Raw genomic sequence first — 22469 nt, forward strand, 5'->3', positions numbered from 1 at the left:
ATGTGGAGTTAAGCCCAAGTGTGCTCAATAATGTGGAGTTAGTGCTCAGTGAAATAGGAATCTTTCTTTTATTATCAGTGTCAAGTGTTGTGAGACCCTTGAGTTTAAGAGGCCTCCTATTCTTCTTTTTGATTGTGTATTAAATTTGTGTGTAAATTATATGTGTATGTATTATTACTCAATTTAGGACTATTGGCAATATTCATCTAAATCTAAAGTTGAGAAAAGTACACGTGGACAAGTTTTATTGGATTAGAAGTATTTTATTTTAACAATATCTTTTTTTAGTTTAAGCAAAACAGAAAGGAAATTTTCTTTTCAGCTTTCCAAAACAAGAAAATTAAATTAACTTAACATGGAAAAAAGGTTTTTGCGTACGTATGCCGCCATTATTGGAATTCACATGCGATTTTAAATACCATTTTTTTTATTAATTGTTTTATTTTATTCAATTTGACTAACTTCGAGAATGAAAAATACTGAAATCATAACCGTTAGATTAGCTTACTTTCCTACATCGAACGACTAGTGTTGACTTATGGGTAATCACTGAGATATTACTCTGCCAAATACTTTAACGTTATTATAAAGAAGTGCTCGTAGTGAGTGCTCTCTTTCTGTGTCTCCATTTCTGTACCTTCCAACCAAAAATCAGTGCTCAGCTCAGCAACATTGCTACTCTCTGTAAGTGCCCTTGATTCTTTCTCAGTAGCTTCATCAACCATTTCAGCTTTCAATCTCTCAAAGCTTAGTCATTTTCTCTGTGTGTGTGTGTGTGTGAATCTCTTCTATGATGTATATTACCGTTACTTTGCTGGGTTTTTTCTTTTGAGCAAATTTAATGATACCCATTTGAGTAAATCTCTTGAAGATTGTGTATTTGGTGAAAGTTTGTACAGATTTTCTCTTTATCTATGTTGTTTCTTTGATGGGTTTGTACCATTTTTTTTTTCCTTTTTTTTTTATGATGCTGAGTTTGGGTTATTTGGGTCTGTATTTAGTCTGACCACCATTTTGTAATCTCATAGTTATTTGAGTTTAATTTGTGTTATTTGACCACCATTTTGATCAATTGAAAATTCTTTTTCAAATTGTGACCTTTTTGCCCAAATTTGAGTATGAGCTTAAGAAAATTTTGGATTTAATTTTTTATTGTTATATATTTTGAAATTAGGATCCTACCTAACCCTACAGATATTTTTTTGGGGACTGTGTATAGAAGGGATTAGAACCTCAAATTTGTGGCAGCAAATCACACACATGCCTAACTAGTAGTACTAGTAACTAGTCTATGCCTAATCATTTGAGCTATAGTGTACTGAATTTGAATATATGACCCAGCTCAATCCAGTTTTGGTCAAGGCTAATATTAATACTTTTTCTGCTTGTAAAATCCTATTTAGTTGCTTCTAAAAGAGTAACTATACAATTAAGTTTTCAATTTTCTTAAAAGAACATAATCATAATTTTACTATTATTATCATTTGTGAAGCTATTACAAATTATGACTTTATGAGCATGGATAACAGGTTCAATATGGCTGAGAACAACAATGGGGAGTCAAGTGTGAAAAATTCTGTAGCCCGTCCTGCTTTAAATGAAAGGATTCTTTCTTCCATGTCACGAAGATCCGTGGCTGCTCATCCCTGGCATGACTTGGAGATTGGTATAAAGTTTGATTTTATGTTTTCAATTTTGCTCCATTTTATGTTAATTAGCTTTTATTAACTACTGTGATTGAAGAGCTATCACAGCTGCGTACTTGCAATGGTGGTGAGATTATAAAAAATCCAAATTGCTCTGTGTATTGTAATCATTTCCAATTTACCTGGTAACGTTTGTTGTTTGCTTTATGCAGGACCTGGTGCCCCTGAATTTTTCAATGTTGTAAGTCCATTCTCTATGTACCGATAATAGCGTAAGCTTTTAGCTGGGAATTAGGCATAGGCAGAAGTTCGGTTAGCTGGACCGAAATCACTTAACTAGAGGGGAATTGTTGTTTTGTTTGTTTCACTTCTTTTTTGTTACTTCTGTTTTGCTTAACTGATTGGATGTGGCTGCTTGATTTCGTTTTGTCAAACCTTTATTAGTACTGGTATTTGAGAGATTATGTATTTGTCCAACTGATGAAATTAATCCCATTTGAGGAGTTATGTTTTTCATCCATTGCCTGCCTCATTTATAGAACCTTGCTCACTGATGAATCAAACACAACCAACCATTTACTCTGATTTATGTCTTCTTCAGGTGATTGAAATTGGAAAAGGGAGCAAGGTTAAGTACGAGTTGGACAAGACAAGTGGCCTCATAAAAGTATGATCACTTTTATTTCATTAGTCCATTAGATTGGAATCTTATGGAAAACGTTTTTATTGTAAACGAGAATAGCTAATACATAAATTTGTTCAATCTAGGTTGATCGAATTCTTTACTCATCAGTTGTATATCCACACAACTATGGTTTCGTCCCACGAACCCTTTGTGAGGATAGTGATCCTATTGATGTTCTGGTACTGATGCAGGTACTGCATTTTGGTATTTTGAATGCACCATTTTCCATTAATTCCAAGTTCCAACTATAAGTAATTAAACAATCCTTCTGGATTATTCTCTGCAGGAGCCTGTGCTGCCTGGTACATTCCTTCGTGCTCGGGCTATTGGATTAATGCCTATGCTTGATCAGGTAAAATGACCACATACACTCAATCAAACATCGAACAATTAAAAGCTTAAAATGATTGCTCTCTAGTTATGAGTGTCTACAGATGTGGAATTTTACAGGTGGGAGTCATGAGACTGCTTTTTCTGTCCACAAGTGAAATGGTTTATAAATTGTTGGTTCTAAGTTGCAGTATCTCTTGAATCCTAGATTATAGTTTGTATAGTTACAGTCCATATGCATTGCTGTGTCAACACGAAAATGATATTGCAAGTCTCTTCTGTTTGTTTTGTAACATCTAGTAATGTCTTACAACATTATTTACATCCAGGAAGAAACTTAGTATAATCAAACTTAATGTTTTGAGATTCTTGTATAATTGCTTATGATAACATAAAATCAAATTGCAGGGGGAAAGAGATGACAAAATCATTGCTGTATGTGCCGATGACCCTGAGTTCCGCCATTACTCTGACATCAAGGAGCTCCCACCCCATCGACTTGCAGAAATCCGACGATTCTTTGAGGACTGTATCCACATAAATAAATCACTTATTACATTTTTGTTATCTCATTGTTAATTTTGATTGGTCATAAGATTGAAGCACCACATCTTCACAACCAGCATTCTTCTTCATAGATCACTCATTTATTCATGCTTTATCTTAAATCTATATCAAAACTTGTAATGTATGTGCTTAACTTGAAAAATAGACAAAAAGAATGAGAACAAGAAGGTGGAAGTTGATGACTTTTTACCATCTGAATCTGCCATTGAAGCCATAAAGTACTCCATGTGAGTTACCATTTCTGCTGCTCATTTCATCATGAATTACTCTTTAAGAAGAAAAACATATGATTGTTCTTTACATCTTTTTGGTGCTACATTTTTAATAAAAGTGACTTCTTTAGAACTTGCTCTACTGTTCTTCATCTTCTTAAAGAAAAAATGTCATCTTTTTTGCAGGGACCTGTATGCGTCTTACATCATCGAAGCCTTGAGGAGTTAGTGACTCCATGGGAGAGCAGATGGGAGCTGACAACATACCAAATAATTTTAGCATGGCTAATAGATTTGGTTGTTTCTTGGTACAATTAATTAGAAGTTATGTTATTAAGACTGTGATCTTCTGATACTTTTCTAAAATTTGTAAGTGTTGAAAAGCTGCTTTTGAAGTAATCTATATTTCTGTTTTATTTTTGTTCTTTAATACACAAAAGATAGATAAACATACACACCATCTCTATTTTCAAAAGAGCTGCAAATCCCACATGATTTTATTTTAAAAAACTAGCTTAAAATTCAGATACAAATATTAGTTTGGGAAAACATTCAACCAATTCAATAATCTATGCTTTTATAAATATCATTTTCTTCTCATATTAAAATCTGGTTTTTGTGGATGTAAATGAAAAATTGAATGTTGTTTTAGTGTGATCCATCCACATGAGTTAGCAGTTTCACACATGTCTATAAAAAGAAGTTGGAGGTTTGGAAGAAATTCTATGTATGTATTAGTACAATTATTTATATTTTTGTTTTAATTTTTTATTCTTTTGATATGTTTTAGTTGGGGATCTTGATTTTTTCATTCTTCCAATGAATTAAAATGGTTCTCTATCGAATATATATTTAAAATTTATAATTGTCCAACCCAAAATACTTTTAATTCATAGGTTTTTTTTTCTTTCAAAATTCATACATTACTATTCACTTTTCAATTTTTTTCCTTTTAATAATAGTTTAGATTGGGATCTAAGTTTGGGTCTACTCTCACGTCCTTATTCCCGTTAAGGATTCTAATTTTTATCCCCACTTCATCCTTGCTTATTCTCCATCAAAAATAGGGTAAGAAATCCTCTTATGGGGCGGATAAGGAACGAAAATTCCCTTAATATAAAAATAAAATTAATTTAAAAATTAAATGTATAAAATTATTTTTTTTGTCATGAAATGTATAAAATTACTAAATTACACATCATTTATTATTTAATATATTAATTATTGTACAAAAATACAACTTTAAAAATTATAAAAATAATACTTAATATACTAAAAAAAATACAAATACATTTTATATAATATAAAATATAAAATATTAATAAAAATATAATTAATAAATTCAATAAGTTCCCGTCGGGGCAGAGAGTGTCATCCTCGTACTCGCACCGTTTAATATTTGGGGACAAAAAATAATCCAAATCCACACCCCATTAGGGGCGGGTCCCCGCAGACTCCTATTCTAATGGAAAAATGTGCATCCCTAGTTTGGGTTTGAGGTTCAGGGTTCGGTTTTAAGTTCTGATTCGAGGACCAAGGTTTGAGGTTCGAAGCCTCGGGACCCAAACCCGACCCCAGGCATTGAGTCCAGATCTGGGGTCTGGACACTAACGTGTGCCTAAAGGTTCAATCAGTACTTATTGTGACGTGACATAAATATTTGTTCACTGAGCGAGTGCCTCAATCAAATTCACTCATTGATGAGAGTCAAAGGGGTCATGATAGTTGTAGAAAACAAGTGGGAATATGTCTAGTTTCAAGAACTTGAGACAAATATTAATCTCTAGAGTGAGCAAACCCTCGTTTTGGGGAATCATAAAGATTGACTGGAGGGGGAACTTCAATGCTCATAATTTGACTGAATGAGTGCTAAGACGGAATTTGTCTTGCTTTGTTTTGGAGTCTATGACTCACACGAAGGTCTTTGTGGAAGATGTTGAACTTGATTAGTTGTTGTTTCTAATGGGAAATTTGAATTTTTATGCTTACATTTGGTTAACAAAAAATTTCTAAAAAAATAATAACTAATATTTGTAAGATATGACAACTTTTATGATATCCCTAAAATACCCCCATTTACATCACCCCATTTACACCATCGGGCCACCCATCGGACCACCCATCGGGCCACCATCAGACCACTCATCGGGCCAACCATCGGACCCATCGGACCACCCATCGGACTACCATCGGACCAAATCTGCTACCAATTTTTTTTTATGTTTTTGTACATACAAAAGTAGCATCAGGTGACCATCGGACCACCATCGGACCCCATCGGACTATCAATTTTTATTTTTTTTTTATGTTTTTGTACTAAAAAAAAGTATGGAAAATTTGAGAGGGGTATTTTTGGGTTTTAGATAAAGTGGTTATATATTTTCAATGGTAATATGTATTAGTTTAGAAATAAAATATTAGGTATATCTAAGTATAGAAAATTAAATTTCCCTTTCTAATTTTGTTTTGTTTGTGTTTTCTTTTTGTTAGTCTTGTGGTGGGAGATTTGTGACTTTTTTGATACATGTCCACCTATTTACACCAATTCAATTATGTTGTAATTAAATTTAAATATGAAATTTTTTGTAATTTGAATTAGATTGCAGTTCTATTTACAAAAATATGGGAAAAAAATCAAAGTTTTGATAAATATATATATATATATATATATATATATATATATGGCATGCAAACTTAATTATACTAAATATGATATTTTTTTAAAAATAAAACTTAAAAATGAGAAAAATTATTATAGATAAGAAGAAATACCATAAAATATGGGTTTGAATATTAGATTTACAAAAATATAGCTTATCAATTAACATAAAAAATCTTGAATGTAAAAAAATATTATAAGAGAGTGGCAAACTTATAGGTAAATTGCGGCATAAATACGTAATATTTCCGAATTTTATATACTTAAATATTTTATCTGTATTTTTGGAGGCAAAAATACATAATGTTACAATTCTCTTACTTTCATTAATATCACCTCCGTTAACTCATAAATATGGACACATGGAGGGTCTAGATACATTACATTTTAAAACTTAATATTCTTAATATTAGAAACTAAATGCTATTTTTTTCAAAAAAAAAAAAATCAATTCTCATAATAATTTTCACATAGTATCGGCACTTCAATTCGATAACTATGTTTCATATACTGCACTGGTTCACTCAATTATTATGATAATTCGGTAATGCATCTCTCTCATTTTTTTTTAAATAAGCAACATTTAGTTTCTGATATTAAGAATAGTAAATTTTAAAATAAAATAAATAAATATAATGCATCTAGGCCCTCCATGTGTCTATATTTATGAGTTAACGGAAGTGGTAGTAACAGCGTAAGAGAATTGTAATATTGAGTATTTTTACTTCAAAAAATAAAGATAAGATATTTAAGTGTATAAAAGTTAAAACATTAAGGGCCAGTTTGGCACAGATGTGCTGTGGGGAAAAGCAGTTGTAGATGAGCTGTGAGAAAAAACAGCTGTAGCAGAACTGTAGAAAAAAGCTGAGCTTAGTATTTGGCAAATTATAAATTTGAAAGTGTTGCGAGTTGTTAAGATTCTATTATAATAATTATAATATTTTAATCTAGTTTAGTATAATCAATATGTTATATAATATTTTTATTTTCTATATATTTGTAATTATTTGTTTCTATAACATAAATTTATATGCATTTAATAAAAATAATTTTTAATATTTTTAAATTATATTTTCATCACTTGCAAAAAAAAATTGTAGTTTGTAAGAAAGTTAGGTCGATATTGTTTGTTAATAATAAAGATATAAATATAAATATAAAATAATTTTTAAAACAAAATAAAAAGTTAGAAATTTAAATATTTTTTCTTCGAAAAAAAAAATATTTTTATTTTTTATAATATATAAAAATAATTAAAAAAGAATAGTAAAAAATAATATTATTTTCTAAAAGTTGAGTTATATCAGCTTTAGATTTTAGCTGTAGTTTTTCTATAAATTTTTCAATAAGTTGTTTTTTAACTGCTTACCAAACACTTTTTTGTAACAGCTTTTCTGAAAAGTAGCTTTTAGCTTTTTTAAAAGCTGTGTCAAACAGACCCTAAATATTTATACAGTAATTTACCCCAAATTTATAAGAAGAAATTACACTTTATACCATTTTTATATTGTCCTCTTTTAGTTTTACCTTCTTTTTTAAAGTCTATTATTTTTATTTCTTTTTTTAAACATTGTACCAAGTTTGTCTCTGTCACTTTTAGATACTCTCCATGTGACTATCTTATGTCAGAGTATTTTGGGTACAATACATATAAAAAAAAGGTATGTTTCAATTAAATATAAAATTAGAGGTAAATTTGATTAATTGATTAATAAAAGTGGTATTTTTCAACTTACCATGATTTATAAATGCCATATTTTTATAACTTTATTATTTTTTTTGAATGAAAAGGATGCTTTTATTTAAACTTTAATATCATCCAGTACAATTCTTAGCAAATCAGAAGGAGATGTATCCTTAACAAAAAAACAATCTGACAAATAACAAGAATTACGCGCAAGGAAATGCGCGGCCTTATTAGCAGAACGCTTAACAAAACACAAACTAACATGAGACATCTGTGAAAGCAGGTGTTGACAATCTTGAACCAACATACCAAATGTAGAAGGCAAAGCAACACTGGTATGTATGGCTTGAACCGCCAGTAAGCAGTCGGACTCAAGCACAATTCTGCCCCATGATTTATCCTTGATCCAACTGAGAGCCTCTTTGATGCCAATCAATTCAACAAGCTCAGGAGAAGATGTCCCATTCTTATTAAAAGAACCAGCTTCAATGATCTCTCCATGACAGTCTCGAGCAATGAAACCAAAGCCAAGAGAATGCATTGCCTCAAAGATAGCCCCATCCACATTAACCTTTACCATATTCCTTTCCGATTTCGTCCAGTGCTCTGCCTCCTTCCCTATCTCGAAATGAGACAAAGGAGGCTCCAATTTAGATTGTTGAGCACACTGCCATTGGTAAAGATGAGTTCTTGCAGAAAGAATTACCTCAGCTGCTGTAGTAGATTTTTGATTCCATAGCAAATTGTTTCTTGCATTCCAAATGGCCCAAGCGACCATAAGAGCTTCCTCAAGTTGTTCGCCTGAGTTACTATAATTAAATCTTGGAACCAAGAATAAAAGTAATGCTGAGAGAAAGAAGTGATGTTGAGAGAAGATCGAACCCAGCAAGACTTAGCAAAGTTACAACTGACTAAAACATGCATTATAGACTCTTCGGCCATGTTGCAGAAGCTACATAAGTTGTTAACATGGACATGTTTAGTGTTGAGTTCAACCTTAGTAGCAAGTATACCAGACATAGCTCTCCACCCGAAGTGAAGGACCTTCGGTTGCACCCTCAGCTTCCAGAAATTTTTCCATAAACCCGAATCCATACCAGCAGGAATCGAGTGGTTTCTTAGCCACCTGTATGCACTTTTAACAGAGTAAAAGCCAGTTTTTTCTTTACTCCAAGACCAGCAGTCCTCGTGTACAGTTAAAGGCAATGGAATACTTAAAATTAATCTTTGATCTCTCTCATTAAACAGGTCCTTAATGATGTCCATATCCCATTATTTATCATTAATACACATTAATGAAGACACCAACTGGTTTGTAAGTGCAGGGTGATCTGATTGAACAAAAGGACAATCTTCATGAGGCAGCCACGGGACATCAAGGATAGGAGTTTGCAAGCCACTAGCAATACTCTTTCTTACCCCTGCCAACATTAGATTTTTAGTTTCAAACAAGCTTCTCCACACATAGCTTGGGTTGTTTCCCAATGGGGCAGCCAAGAAAGAACTTTTAGGAAAATATCTTGCTTTGAATACCCTTGTTACTAATGCAGATTCATGCACCCGCAACCTTCATGATTGCTTTCCCAATAATGCAATATTATACTGTCTAAGATCTTTAAAACCAAGACCCCCACTATTCTTATGATTGCATAACTTATTCCAGCTCAACCAAGACACCCCACGGCTTTGCTTTTGTGATTGCCACCAGTACTGGCTCATAACACTTTCAATGGCCTTACAAGTCTTCATAGGCAAAAGAAAAACAGACATTGCATGATTCGGAATAGCTTGAGCCACTGTTTTAAGAAGAAGTTCTTTACCTGCCTTTGATAAGAACCGTCCTTCCCAGCTAAGAATACGCTTACACACTTTGTCCTTCACGAAACCGAATACCGCATTCTTATTTCTTCCAATGGTGCAAGGAAGACCCAAGTACAGGTTGTTCTCCCCTGCTTCCTGAATTCCCATCTTTTGACAAATGAGAGTACGCGTAGCAGGCTGCGTGTTACAGCTGAAGAAGACAGACGATTTCAAAAAGTTTATCTTCTGTCCAGAGGCAATTTCAAAGTCATGAAGAAGAGTTAATATCTTGTCGGAGTCATCATCATTAGCACGACAAAATACATAACTATCATCCGCAAAAAGCATGTGCGAAATGACTGGAGCCCCATTAGCCACTCGAATGCCTCTTATCTGATGCGAGACTTCATAATGTTTAATTAGTGAAGAAAAAGCCTCTGCACAAATTAAGAACAAATATGAAGAGAGCGGATCGCCTTGGCGTATTCCTCTAGTGGGCATAATTGGACCAATATGCCTACCACTATGAGTAACAGTATATTCCACGGATGAAATACAAGACATCACAAGAAAAATCCACTTTGCATCAAATCCCATTCTCTTAAGGACAGCTTCAAGAAAGTGCCACTCAACTCTGTCATATCCCTTGCTAAAGTCAAGCTTCAAGGCCATATATCCTTCTTTTCCCAATCTTTTTCGTTTAAGGTAATGCATTACCTCATACGAAATCATGATATTATCCGTCATAAAACGTCCCGGGACAAAAGTACTTTGTGTTTCGGAGATCAATTGTGGTAAAACAACTTTCAGACGATTCGCCAAGACCTTCGAGATAACCTTATAGAGAACATTGCATAAGGATATCGGTCTTAAGTCTCCCATGTTGCTAGGATTTTTCTTCTTTGGAACCAGAACAATATTAGTTCTATTCAGCCCGTGAGGTGTAGACCCATCAGTGAAAAATTGACGAACTAAGGCAACTATATCATTCTTCACAATATGCCAACATTTTTGAAAGAATCCCGGCGTCATGCCATCGGGTCCAGGTGACTTCTCGGGCTGCATTTGAAAGAGTGCCTTCTTCACTTCCTCCTCCGTGACAATTGACAATAAATCATGATTTTGTTGAATCGAAACCGAAGGACCAATATGAGCAATAACCGAAGCAAAATTATCAGGAGAGGAGCAATATAATTCAGCAAAATAGTCTTTAATAATATCAATCAAACCTGTATCCCAGTCACACCATGTTCCAGTTGCACTTTGGAGTTTAGTAATTGAGTTGTTCCTCCTCCGAGTAGTTGCTGCAGCATGGAAGTATCGGCTATTTTGGTCACCATCACGAAGCCAGAGCTGCTTTGATCTTTGTCGCCAAAAGACTTCTCGTTGAGCATAGACTTCAAATAATTATTTTTCGGCTTCTTTGAACCCAGATAAAGAAGCAGCATCCCTGCCCCTTTTGAAATGAGCAGCCTTTTTCTTCCAAAAATTAATTCTTCTTTTGAAATTCCCAGTGAATTCCTTGCCCAATTCTTCAAGATTAGTTGCACAGGAGGCCACTTTACCCATAACATCCATATGACCACTAGCTCTCCAACTATCTTCAACAATTTGGATACATAAAGGTTCCCTTAACCAAGAGTTTTCAAACCTGAATTGTTTCTTGACAGGTATGAAATTATTGACAATAGGCTCCAGTAAAATTGGGCAATGATCCGAACTACTAAGCTCAAGATTAATGAGTCTAGCCGAATGGAAAACAGATAACCAACTTTGAGACACAAGGGCTCGATCAAGGCGAACTTCAATCCAATTTAATGATCCTCTTCCTTTCTCCCAGGTGAAAGGATAACCCGAGAGATTAAAATCACATAGTTTGCTATCCACCAAGGCTTGATTAAATCCCTCCAACAACCATTCCAGATATGGCACGCCTCCTTTCTTGTCTTCTTGTGATAATACATTATTTAAATCCCCTATTACACACCAAGAGAGATTATTATCTGCAGAAAGAGTCCTCAAAAGATTCCAAGTACGTATCCTCATGCTCCTATTTGGTTCCCCATAGCACCCAGTTAACCTCCAAATGACTCTATCGGAATTAGTAATCTTGACATCAATATAATCATGACCATACCCAAGTAGATTAACCTCATCCTTATTCTTCCAAAGCATAGCTATCCCACCACTCCTTCCTTGGACATCACAAGAGAACGCACCTTCGAACTGTAATTGAACTCTAATTTTCTCAATGTTGTCTTTTCTACTCAAAGTTTCACAAAGAAATACAAAGTTGGGCTTCTTTTGGACTACAAGGTCCTTAAGGAATTGTAAGGCCCGTGGGTTCCCAAGCCCACGGCAATTCCAACTAAGGACACTCATAATCCTTGGTGGGCCTGAGAACCATGACCCACCATAAACCCATTTTTTGAATCAGAATCAATTGCATTATAATTTTCCACCTCATCTTCTTCCATTACTTCCTTGCCTGCCACCTCAGTTCTTCTACGCTTGGTATCAATAATCAATAAAGCTTTTTGCTGAATGTTGACTTTGTCCAATACATTCTTCTCTCTCATAGTATTAATACTTGGATGATTGATTCCCTCATTAACACAATCCATTCCTCCATGATTTTCGCCATTTTGAGAATCAATTCTCTTTCCACAATCAGCTCCTAGCACAATTAAATTGTCGATCCCTCTATCACCGTTGCTCTCCAATGTCAATCCCTGATTTGTAGGGATCGGATTAGCATCAGTATTCAATGACTCATCTCTGGCTGTTGCACTTTCATCGGAAAACTGGGCATTCGCAGCTGTCCCTGTTCGAAGCCACCGTGCTCCTATCAACTTGTTTTTCCGTGGTGGTTGGGCCTTCATCCACAAACCATAAGGTTTTTCTATCAATTCCAGCGGGGTATCATAGAGTCTAGAACAAAGCCTCTCCGAATGGCCAATGATGCCACATATGAAACAGAACGTGGGAAGAAATTCATACTTAAAATTCGTCCACAACCACTGTCCATCTGTTCTCTTCAGTTTCATTCTCCTTTTCAGAGGTTTCTCCACATTGATCGTGGTTCTAACCCGCAAGTAGTCTCTCCAAATGCCATTAAAAATTTTAGGATCTGATTTTACATACGTACCGATGTAATTACCAACATTCCGCACCACCATATCAGACATAAAGCCAGGCCGAAGGTTGTGTAACTGAACCCAGATGTCCAGCTGATTCAGTTTCATGGTGAAAGGATCATCGCCTTTCTTCACTCGTTCAAACACCAATTGGAACTTGTTAAAAGTCCATGGACTACCTTCTATCACCCTCTGTATATCATTCTCATGATAAAACTGAAACAAGTACAAATTAGTCTGTAGTTCTTTCACAAACATACCTTTTCCAGGTTGCCAAAGAGAAGCCATTGTATGATGCATTGACAGAAAATCAATGACCCGACTTGTTAAAAACTTTCCAACCAAACACCACCTTTCATCAATCGGTTGCCCAATATCAGCAGCAATGTCACACAAAGAGTTCCTTCATCTTCCTCCTCTAACTGGATTTTCGAATAATGATCCTCAAGATCATTAGCCATAGAACTGCTTGAAGCCATAGGACAAAAATCAAACACAAACAACCAACAGAATAGGACTTTCGAACAACGACAAACATACACTTTTACCACTCACTCATGTCAAAAGACAAGACCTTTACTATTAGGCTGTATAGTACTTTCTTAATTAAAATGGAAATTTTATAACTTTATTATTAAATCTCATATTTGATGTAATTTTAAAGGCATGTATTTTTAGGAGACTTAATATGGACAAAAATATTAACTAAATTTAATGAGATATATATGGGTTCGGGTCGGGTCGGATCATGGATGGTCCATGAACCGGTTTCTTCAAACCCTACCGCATTTTCCATCTCTTTTCTTTCTTCTTCCCTCAATCGACACAGAAACTTTGTTCTTCTTTAATCTTCAAATCCAACCAAACCAAATACAGAGAAGAGAACACAAGGCCTAACGAGATGGGGACCTTGGGTAAGGCAATCTACACCGTCGGATTCTGGATCCGCGAGACCGGCCAAGCCATGGATCGTCTCGGTTGTCGTCTTCAAGGAAATTACTACTTCCAAGAACAGCGTAAGCCTTTTTTTTTTCTTCTACTCTCAATCTTAAATCTCTCATATGCTTTCCAATCGTATTTTGAATATGAAAATGCGACGAGTATTTTCCTATTTTTAGATCCACGAATTTGGGGCTGACTTCGATCAAATTTATGTTCTTTGTTCTGTTATAGTGTCGAGGCATCGGACGCTTATGAATGTGTTTGATAAAGCTCCTGTGGTTGATAAGGAGGCTTTTGTTGCACCCAGTGCCTCTGTAATCGGCGATGTTAGGGTGGGACGTGGCTCCTCCATTTGGTATGGTTGCGTTTTGAGAGGTAAAGTAAAGGTTTTTAGCTCTTTGATATCATAATTGGTGTTTTCTTAGAGACCTGTTGTGATTTTTAGCTTTTTCTAAGCCAATTGCATAATGGGTTGTCGCTTATTTTTTGTAATGATCTGTACCAGACTGACTTTTCAGTGTTAGGGCTTTTTTTAAAGACACCATTTTTTTTTTTCTGTTTTTGGGGATATTGTGGTGTGGATTATGAGTGATGAGTCTATATGAGGAAATGCATTTCATAATTGTGAAATAATGACTTGAAGAATATTTGAGAACATTAGAAGAACTATTTGTAGCTAATTGCAAGTTCAGATAATGAAACCACATAAAAAAGTGTCAAGTCCAGTCCCAAGTATTTTAGTGTGAGTTTTGTAGGTTGTCAATCATGGTTGCTGCTCATTCAATGCAGAAAGGAATGAAATTGCTTATGATGACTGAATTCTTCTCTTAAAAACAGTATGGGAGTACCGAAACTTATTGCTGTATAATGGCGTTTTATCTGCTATAACTTACAAGATATTATCTTTTGTAATTAGGCGATGTTAACAGTATCAGTATAGGGTCTGGGACCAATATACAAGACAATGCCCTTGTTCATGTTGCAAAATCTAATTTGAGTGGAAAGGTGTTGCCAACTATCATCGGAGATAACGTTACAGTAGGTGAGTTGTGCCGTGTTTAACATGATATCAGATAACAGTCCTTTTTCTCAACTTCATTTTGTGATTTTGTTTGATGACTTCAAATGTGAACATAACAGGTCACAGTGCTGTTTTACATGGGTGTACTGTGGAGGATGAGGCTTTTGTTGGTATGGGTGCAACCTTACTTGATGGAACTCTTGTTGAGAAACATGCCATGGTTGCTGCTGGAGCCCTTGTAAGGCAGAATACAAAAATTCCTTACGGAGAGGTCAATACTACACTCCTATTGATTCGCTGAAATTCTGATGGCTTGATATCTAATTTGTTTACCTGAGTGCTTTGTTAGAATGCATTTGTTGGGATACCAAGATTCAATGAGCTTGCATTTATGAGTAACTGCAACATTTGTCCTTAATACAAATTTTGGATTCAACTTGGGTTTCAAATTTATTGATTGTTGATTATATTTTTATACAGGTATGGGGAGGTAACCCTGCAAAGTTTTTGAGGAAGCTAACCGAAGAAGAGATAGCCTTCATCTCCCAGTCAGCTGTAAATTATACCAACTTGGCACAGGTTCATGCAGCTGAAAATGCAAAGGGCTTTGAGGAGATAGAGTTTGAGAAGGTGCTCCGTAAGAAGTTTGCACGCCGCGATGAGGACTATGATTCAATGCTTGGCGTTGTTCGTGAAACCCCTCCCGAGCTTATCCTTCCCGATAATGTTCTTCCCGATAAAGTAGCCAAAGCTCCTTAAACGTGTGTGTTCATATTGCCCTATTTGATACCTACCTCTTTTCAGTTGGTATCCATGGGTGTTTTGTTATGCCCAGATGTATGGAGAACATCTACCTTTTTATTAGTTTCCAATAATTTTCGGGGTGGAATGAAGTGTCACGGTCAATCGTGGTGTGTGCATTTCTGGCTTAAGGCTCTTCAATCGCCCTGTCTGATTGATCGGAAACTTCAATTTTTTTCCTTTTGCTTGTTGAGAAGAAAACAGAAAAAGAAAATTAAAAAAACTGCAGTAGCGGAACACATTGAGATGATTTAAATCATCTGGGACTGTCTGATTGGTTCGTAGACTAGATCACAATTGCTTTGCATCTAATAAAAAGTTATCAAATCAGGTAACTGGATCTTGCTATTGCGTTTTAGGCATCCTTTGATTAATTCCAGTTGTATGATGATGATGATGCAGGAGGTTATCTCTTGATTTATTTATTGTTTAGTTAGATTTATGTCCTTTCAATCAGTTCTTTTGTTCCCAGATATGCACGTTTGCTGTTTGTGTTTGTCTCCTTTTTTAGGGTCAAAATAAATTAAGCAAATATGTCAATTGAGACATGCACAAAAGAGGTCATACAAACTAGATAGTAAGATACCAAAACAATTCCAATCTCTTCATCATTTTTGTTTTTTGAATAGGATCGGTTAAACTAGATTTAAGTTTCAAAATTATTTTGACGGCTTAAAACAAGGTTTTGAGATGCTAAAAGCACATGTGAAAATCCAACTAACCAAGTTTATACTTTTGTACTATTCCATAATTTGTTATAGTATAGAAATGGGCTTAACTAACTATATAAATAAACCCTCTTAGAGTTCATTAGTAATTAGGCTCATCACTTTTTTGAGAGATTTATAATTCTATTTTTAACGAGCATTATGTGTTCGATTTGTAATTGACTATGTAATTTTATTTATATCAAATGACCAATGCTCATCGAATAAAAATTGAAAGTACAATGTTTAAACGAATTATCTTGATTCTCTTTTAGATGATATTTTTAGTTTTATTGTTCAATTTTTTTGAGATGTTCCTAATTCATGTATGTCGGTTGTCTGATAAGGTCACTCATAAATTAGTTGTATACACACTTAGAGTGGATGGTGAGCTCGTTAGGATGAAGAATATTTCATCTTTTCTTTACGATGTACTATACCTTTATTTTTGCAATAAAAGTTTGTTCATTATTCAATTTGGATCATCACTTTTGGGAGATTTATAATTGTATATTTAATGAGCATTATGTGTTCAATGTTCAAATTATATGGTGCAACATTGGCCAACCAAATAACTTGAGTATTCATAAGTACATTCTTAGCTAATTTATAAGCCATAGTGTTAACGGGAGAAATACCGAAAGTGATAAATAATGAGTAACTCATGATATCAGTTAAAAGAGAACTTCACTCAGAAAATAGACTATGCCCTTATTACCATTGAATGAAATCTTTACTTTTTATGAATAAATAAATGGTGAAGCATTGTTTGTTTTAATAAGTTTATAAAATAAGTTCATATAGTAAGAAATTTTTGGAAAACAAAACATGTCCAGTAATTGGTTTTTGTTTGGGCCTGTGAATTTGGAATCAGGTTTGGGTTTGGGATTTCTTTTGAATATGGGTTGGGTTGGAAGCTTACTAAGGTAGGTATTAGGGACCTCTTCATTTGTTTTTGTTGGGTTTGAATTTGATGGTTACCAATGAAGGTTTTGTGTTATTATGATTACAATCTTCTTCAGTTGTTCACTTAGTTTAAATTTGGTCTAGTTGCAAATTTAGTATTAATACATTTACTAAACACAGGGGCTCTTTTTTTGCTATTAAAGTTATTAATAGTTAAAACCACTCATATCTAGTGATGACCAATAGTCCTAGGTTACTAAGTTACGCAACTTATCATATTGCCCATATTTTCAATTCAATATAATCCCAACTACATGATTTAGAAGCTATTATTATTACTATTTTTATATAAAAAATGGATAAATAGAAATTCCATTCAATAGTTACAAGGATATAGTCCATTATAGATTCTAGCTTCGAACACAACTGTAATACATGTGTGTCGTACTAGCTCGATTTATATTTTTCGTACTTTTTTAAAATATAGGTCGTGTTATGTTGGGTTATAAAAAAAAGAATGTGTCCTGTTATGCCATAAAAAATATAAATCGTGTTGTGTCGTGCCATACAATAAAAAATATGGATTATGCTGTGTCGTACAACAATTTAATTGAGCCCGATACGACCTGCAAGTCTGATAATTTTGTACCGTGCTCAGATTTATGCAGTGTTTTATGTGGGCCAACCCATTTTTATTAAATAGATCAACCTATTTTTTTTATACGAGCTTAAATTCATACTCTATATTTTCACATTTTTAATATAATTGATGAACTAAATACTAAAATATATATTTATTTTATAATTTTAGTTATTTTATATCTTTTTTTAATAATAGTTACATATAATCATTTGCAAAATAATTATAATTATTATAATTCTAATACTACTATTATTTTAATTGATAACTAAATATTTATCAATGTTATTATTATCAAATTACTAGACACTTTCGAAATAATCTATTCGTGCTTACGTCTCGTGCCTAAGCTCATATTTTTTCGTGTCGTGTCGTGTCGTGCCTAAATCTATATTTTTTTGAGTGTAATCGTGCTTATGCATCTCGTGCTCGTGCCAATTTAGTATTGTATCAAAAAATCTAACCCATATTTAGAGATTCTAAAAACAAACATAGGCAAGTAAAAATTAAACTTAACGTACTATTTTTTTATTTTACCTTTTACTTTTACTCATTAGTTTTAGACAAACACACTAACCAAAATATCCTAGTGAATAATGATTGAGATACATTTCAATCACACACAATAATGTATCACTAATCCAAATCCAAACCATAAATGATGGATCACACAAAAATATTTGACTTCTTAAGATTGATGACACATCATAATGTTTGATTTGAGTATGTATTTTTTTTTATTATGTCTAGCATTGCTCTATGCTAGTAAGTTGTTTTTTTTCTTCTTTAAAATGAAATTTAAATTATAAGTGATGTATCTTGTTTGGTTATTAAGAGATACTATTTTCACATTTAGCTACTATAAGGTATGGAGTGAGTGACTATACTATCACCTTTTGGTATATTATTTTTTTAGGTCTTGTAATATGATGTGTTACCTAACAAGTTACCAATGATTTTCTTAAACTTATTCATAGGTCCTAATCTCACAACCCACCATAGTGAATTATCAACATTACTTATGGTAACTTGTCATGTGATTCGAAATTGGTTATTTTTCGATAGATAACTAAAGGTTGGCCTCTTAAAACACTCAATAACGACTAGGATGCTGTCCCATTCGAAGAATGTTCTTTTTACATTAATAACAACAATAATAATATTCTATTAAAAAAACAACAATAATAATAATGTGTATGTAGTTTAATCGGGATGTGAAAATTATAGTCCTATATAGTAAACCCATTACAGTGAGTTACAATTTCTATGTTTTGGCATAGAAGAAGATTTTTTAGTTTTTTTTTTTTTTTCATAATCATATACATATTTTTTTTTCAGATTATTTATAAATTCAATTATTTATCATGTTAAAAATAAAATTCAATTATTTAACATACGTATATGAAAAAACAATTACAAGTACAATAAATATTTAATAACTTACAAGTAATTTTAAATAATTATATTATAAATTAACTAAAAAATTCTCCAAGATACTGAAATAAATAAAAAAGTGTATCAAAATAATCTTTTTACAGAATACAATATAAAATTACCCAAAATTATGAATACTATATTCTAAAAGAATCAATGAAAATGAAAATTACCATGGTACTTACCGTTGGTTGTTCTTATTATTAAAGTTAAAGTAAAATAAAAGTATCAATATTAGAGAAGAAAACAGAATCCCCAAACTCTAGAAGCTTCCTTTATTTATTTATATTTATGATAGTATATCAAATTTATGTGTAACAAATAAAAAGGAGTTTACCTTAAAAATAATAATAAATAAATAAATAAAAGGGATTTTTTATTTTTTGAATTAAAGTACTCAAATTAATCACATTTTCCTAAAAGTATATTCAATTAACCATGTTAATATATTAATATTCATTATTTTTAGTTATATTTGCCTAAATAGCTATTTAAGATATCTTATAAAATTTTGAGAAATTCAGAATAATTTACAATATAGAAAACAATATTCAAACAGTCTATTTTACACGCGTATAAAATAAAATAGTCACGAGTGCAACACACTGCTTGAACATAATTTTCGGCGTGTTAAATTTTTCTGAATTTCTTAAAATTTTGCAAGATGTCTTAAATAACTATAATATACATGACTATTTGACTAAAAAATTATTTCGGATACTAAAACAGAAAAAGATGTATCAGTATATCCCTTTTAATAAGAGGGTGCATTATAAAATTTCCCTTTAAATATGTAAATTTCCAACTTGAATTCAAAGATTAAAAAAAAAAAGAGAAATTTACATGGTATACTAACTTTTGCTATTTTTTTACAAAAATACTGCCAGGCAGCATTTTTTACTTTTTTACTGTGTTTTTTTATAAGTTTCATACTGCAGTATACGGTGTTAAGTTTTCACTGGTGTTCTACTAGTGTTTTATTGGTGTTCTACTGTTGTTTTGAGTTGTTCTGCTTTGTGTTTTACTGGTGTTTTATAAAAACACAGTATTTTTGAAAAGATTTCCGTGTGACAGTATTTTTGTAAAAATTAACCCAAATTCCAGTATTTTTGTAAATTTCCCAAAAAATAATAAGTACAAAACCAAACCAACTAATTTTGTTTCTTTATATGTCTTTAAAGGTATAACAGATAATTTGCATCATCTTTGAGTACATAATTTGTCTTTTAATGCCAAAAAAAAATTTAGAGGAAACAGCTAATAATGTTATGTTCAAGTAGGAAAAAAAATTAAGAAAAAAGAAAATAGTAGTAAACTGTTAGTAAAAACTTCATATATAAAGTTGTCGGGTCCACAAATGAGTAGGGTTATATATAGCAATAAATAAAGAGCATTTTACAATTTTGTATACATTATTTTAATTAATTACAAAATATGTGCAAAAAAAACTTATTATCATTTTCTCATACACTTTTATATATAATTAAAAACTTTTTTTCAATTTTCATTATAATATATATATGGTAATAATTATTGATTAGTATATATATGGTAATATTGGTTATGTTTATTTTTATGTTTACAATTATAATAAACATATTAATAATATAAAACATTTTATATATGTGTTTATTGGGTATGTTTATTTTTATGTTTACAATTATAATAAACATACTAATAATATAAAATATTTTATATATGTATTTATTTTATTTTCTATTAATTAAACATACTAATTTAATAAACAAAATAATAATATTCACATAAGTTTATTATATCACTCTACGTGTGTTATGTTTATTTTTTTAGTAATTTTTTAGAAAATAAATAATATATATATAAAAAATTGTTTATCTTTATCTTTTTTTTTTTTGTTTATTAATTGTGTCGTGTTTATTTTTTTTAATTAAATAATTTTTGGAATTTATAAAGTTATGTTTGTTTATTTATTTTTTGATGTAAGAATTATACTTCAATAAAAAACTCGTTCACTAACTCATTAGAAAATAATCAATATATAGAAACAATAGAAAGAAAATATACTTATTTTAGTATAGTATAAATTGACTATGTCTATTTTTATGTTTACAATTATAATAAACATACTAATAATATAAAATACTTTGTATATATATGTTTATTTTGTTTTCTATTTATTAAACATACTACTTTAATAAACAAAATAATAATATTCATATATGTTTATTATATTACTCTACGTGTCATGTTTATTTTTAGTAATTTTAAGTATTGATTTATATTTATATACATTAATGTTTATAATTTTGATATTGTATTTTATTAAAAAAAATCTTATTAAATTATAATAATTCATACTAAAATAGATAATAAACATTTATCTTTTAATAAAAAATATTTAACTTGTTTATTTTTATAAAACTGTTTAATTAATTTTACGAAATTGTTTATTTTGAGGTTTAATAAACATATTAAAAATGTATGGTTTCATGTAATAAGTTTTCAAAATGTATAAATTTTTAAAATAATTTTTTTTTTGCACATTTTTTGTAATTATTTTGATTTTGTTGTACATTTATGAAAAAAAGCCCAATAATAAATTTGAAGTTTGATATTTAATTAAAAAAGATATTAAAAAATTATTTTTTTACACTATATTAAAAATATATTTATATAAAAATATTTAAGTTAATTTTTTTTTATATTTTATATTTGTTGAATAATTTTTTTTTTTCAACAATTTCAATCCATATAATATAAAAATAAATATTTTTTTTAATTAAATAAAAAATTACGGATAAAAATTTATTTTTTTCGATAATACATATTCATGTGTAATCCTTCTTAATAGTACACCCTTTTTATATGTAATAACTATAAATATTAATTTCGAAAATATTAAGCTGTTGATCTTATGATGAATGATAAAAAAGAAAATTAAATTTTTATGCACTTTTATATTAATAATAGTATTAATATTTTTAAAATTATATTTTTTTTAGTAAAATATGAATGAGTAATACCTATTACAAATTGTGACATATATATTAGCACAAAGTTTTGATTGATATACTAGTACTACTCTAGCAAAATCTTAGGAGAATAGTTTCTCTATTTGGGTAAGAATATGATCATTTATAATTAAAACTTATTTAATTTTCCTAAGCCAGCTACACCATAAAGCAAATTAGGCTCAATTATTATTATTATCATTTAAGAATAAGACTTTAGTTCTAAGATTCTTCTTAAAGATATTGAGGTCAGATGAAAAATGAAAAAAAAAAAAATAATCAAAGATTCTAATAATAACTTTTTC

At 31.4% G+C, this 22469-nt stretch overlaps 3 protein-coding genes across 3 annotated transcripts; 2 read left to right on the forward strand and 1 right to left on the reverse strand.

Annotated features, from left to right (window-relative positions):
• The first annotated feature begins 442 nt into the window (after positions 1-442).
• On the forward strand, positions 443-3856 carry LOC115714456 (soluble inorganic pyrophosphatase 1). The gene is made up of 9 exons (XM_030643175.2): positions 443-684; positions 1530-1666; positions 1859-1887; positions 2248-2313; positions 2415-2522; positions 2618-2683; positions 3070-3190; positions 3374-3455; positions 3627-3856. Exons 2-9 carry the CDS (start codon positions 1537-1539, stop codon positions 3667-3669), a joined length of 645 nt encoding a protein of 214 aa, XP_030499035.1. The 5' UTR covers positions 443-684; positions 1530-1536; the 3' UTR covers positions 3670-3856.
• Positions 3857-7901: 4045 nt separating this feature from the next.
• On the reverse strand, positions 7902-9052 carry LOC133037174 (uncharacterized). Its single transcript, XM_061114025.1, has 2 exons — positions 8692-9052; positions 7902-8587 (listed from the first exon to the last, which is right to left on the reverse strand). The coding sequence occupies exons 1-2, from the start codon at positions 9050-9052 to the stop codon at positions 7902-7904; spliced, it is 1047 nt and encodes a 348-aa protein (XP_060970008.1).
• A 4416-nt stretch (positions 9053-13468) lies between these two features.
• LOC115714449 (gamma carbonic anhydrase 1, mitochondrial) lies at positions 13469-15838 on the forward strand. Its single transcript, XM_030643164.2, has 5 exons — positions 13469-13739; positions 13897-14040; positions 14582-14707; positions 14806-14957; positions 15167-15838. The coding sequence occupies exons 1-5, from the start codon at positions 13625-13627 to the stop codon at positions 15443-15445; spliced, it is 816 nt and encodes a 271-aa protein (XP_030499024.1). The 5' UTR covers positions 13469-13624; the 3' UTR covers positions 15446-15838.
• The last annotated feature ends 6631 nt before the right edge of the window (positions 15839-22469 follow it).

The sequence above is a fragment of the Cannabis sativa genome, chromosome 4 (genome assembly GCF_029168945.1).
Source record: "Cannabis sativa cultivar Pink pepper isolate KNU-18-1 chromosome 4, ASM2916894v1, whole genome shotgun sequence".
Taxonomy (NCBI): Eukaryota; Viridiplantae; Streptophyta; class Magnoliopsida; order Rosales; family Cannabaceae; genus Cannabis; species Cannabis sativa.

Bases quoted from the DNA above. Each gene is read 5' to 3' on its own strand.
- LOC115714456 (XM_030643175.2), top strand. From the start codon at position 1,537: ATGGCTGAGAACAACAATGGGGAGTCAAGTGTGAAAAATTCTGTAGCC. The intron at 2,523-2,617 runs GTACTGCATTTT...TATTCTCTGCAG, and splicing joins ATGTTCTGGTACTGATGCAG to GAGCCTGTGCTGCCTGGTAC. The intron at 2,684-3,069 runs GTAAAATGACCA...ATCAAATTGCAG, and splicing joins TAATGCCTATGCTTGATCAG to GGGGAAAGAGATGACAAAAT.
- LOC133037174 (XM_061114025.1), bottom strand. From the start codon at position 9,052: ATGGACATCATTAAGGACCTGTTTAATGAGAGAGATCAAAGATTAATT. The intron at 8,588-8,691 runs GTAACTTTGCTA...ATAGTAACTCAG, and splicing joins AATGCATGTTTTAGTCAGTT to GCGAACAACTTGAGGAAGCT.
- LOC115714449 (XM_030643164.2), top strand. From the start codon at position 13,625: ATGGGGACCTTGGGTAAGGCAATCTACACCGTCGGATTCTGGATCCGC. The intron at 13,740-13,896 runs GTAAGCCTTTTT...GTTCTGTTATAG, and splicing joins TTACTACTTCCAAGAACAGC to TGTCGAGGCATCGGACGCTT. The intron at 14,708-14,805 runs GTGAGTTGTGCC...TGAACATAACAG, and splicing joins CGGAGATAACGTTACAGTAG to GTCACAGTGCTGTTTTACAT.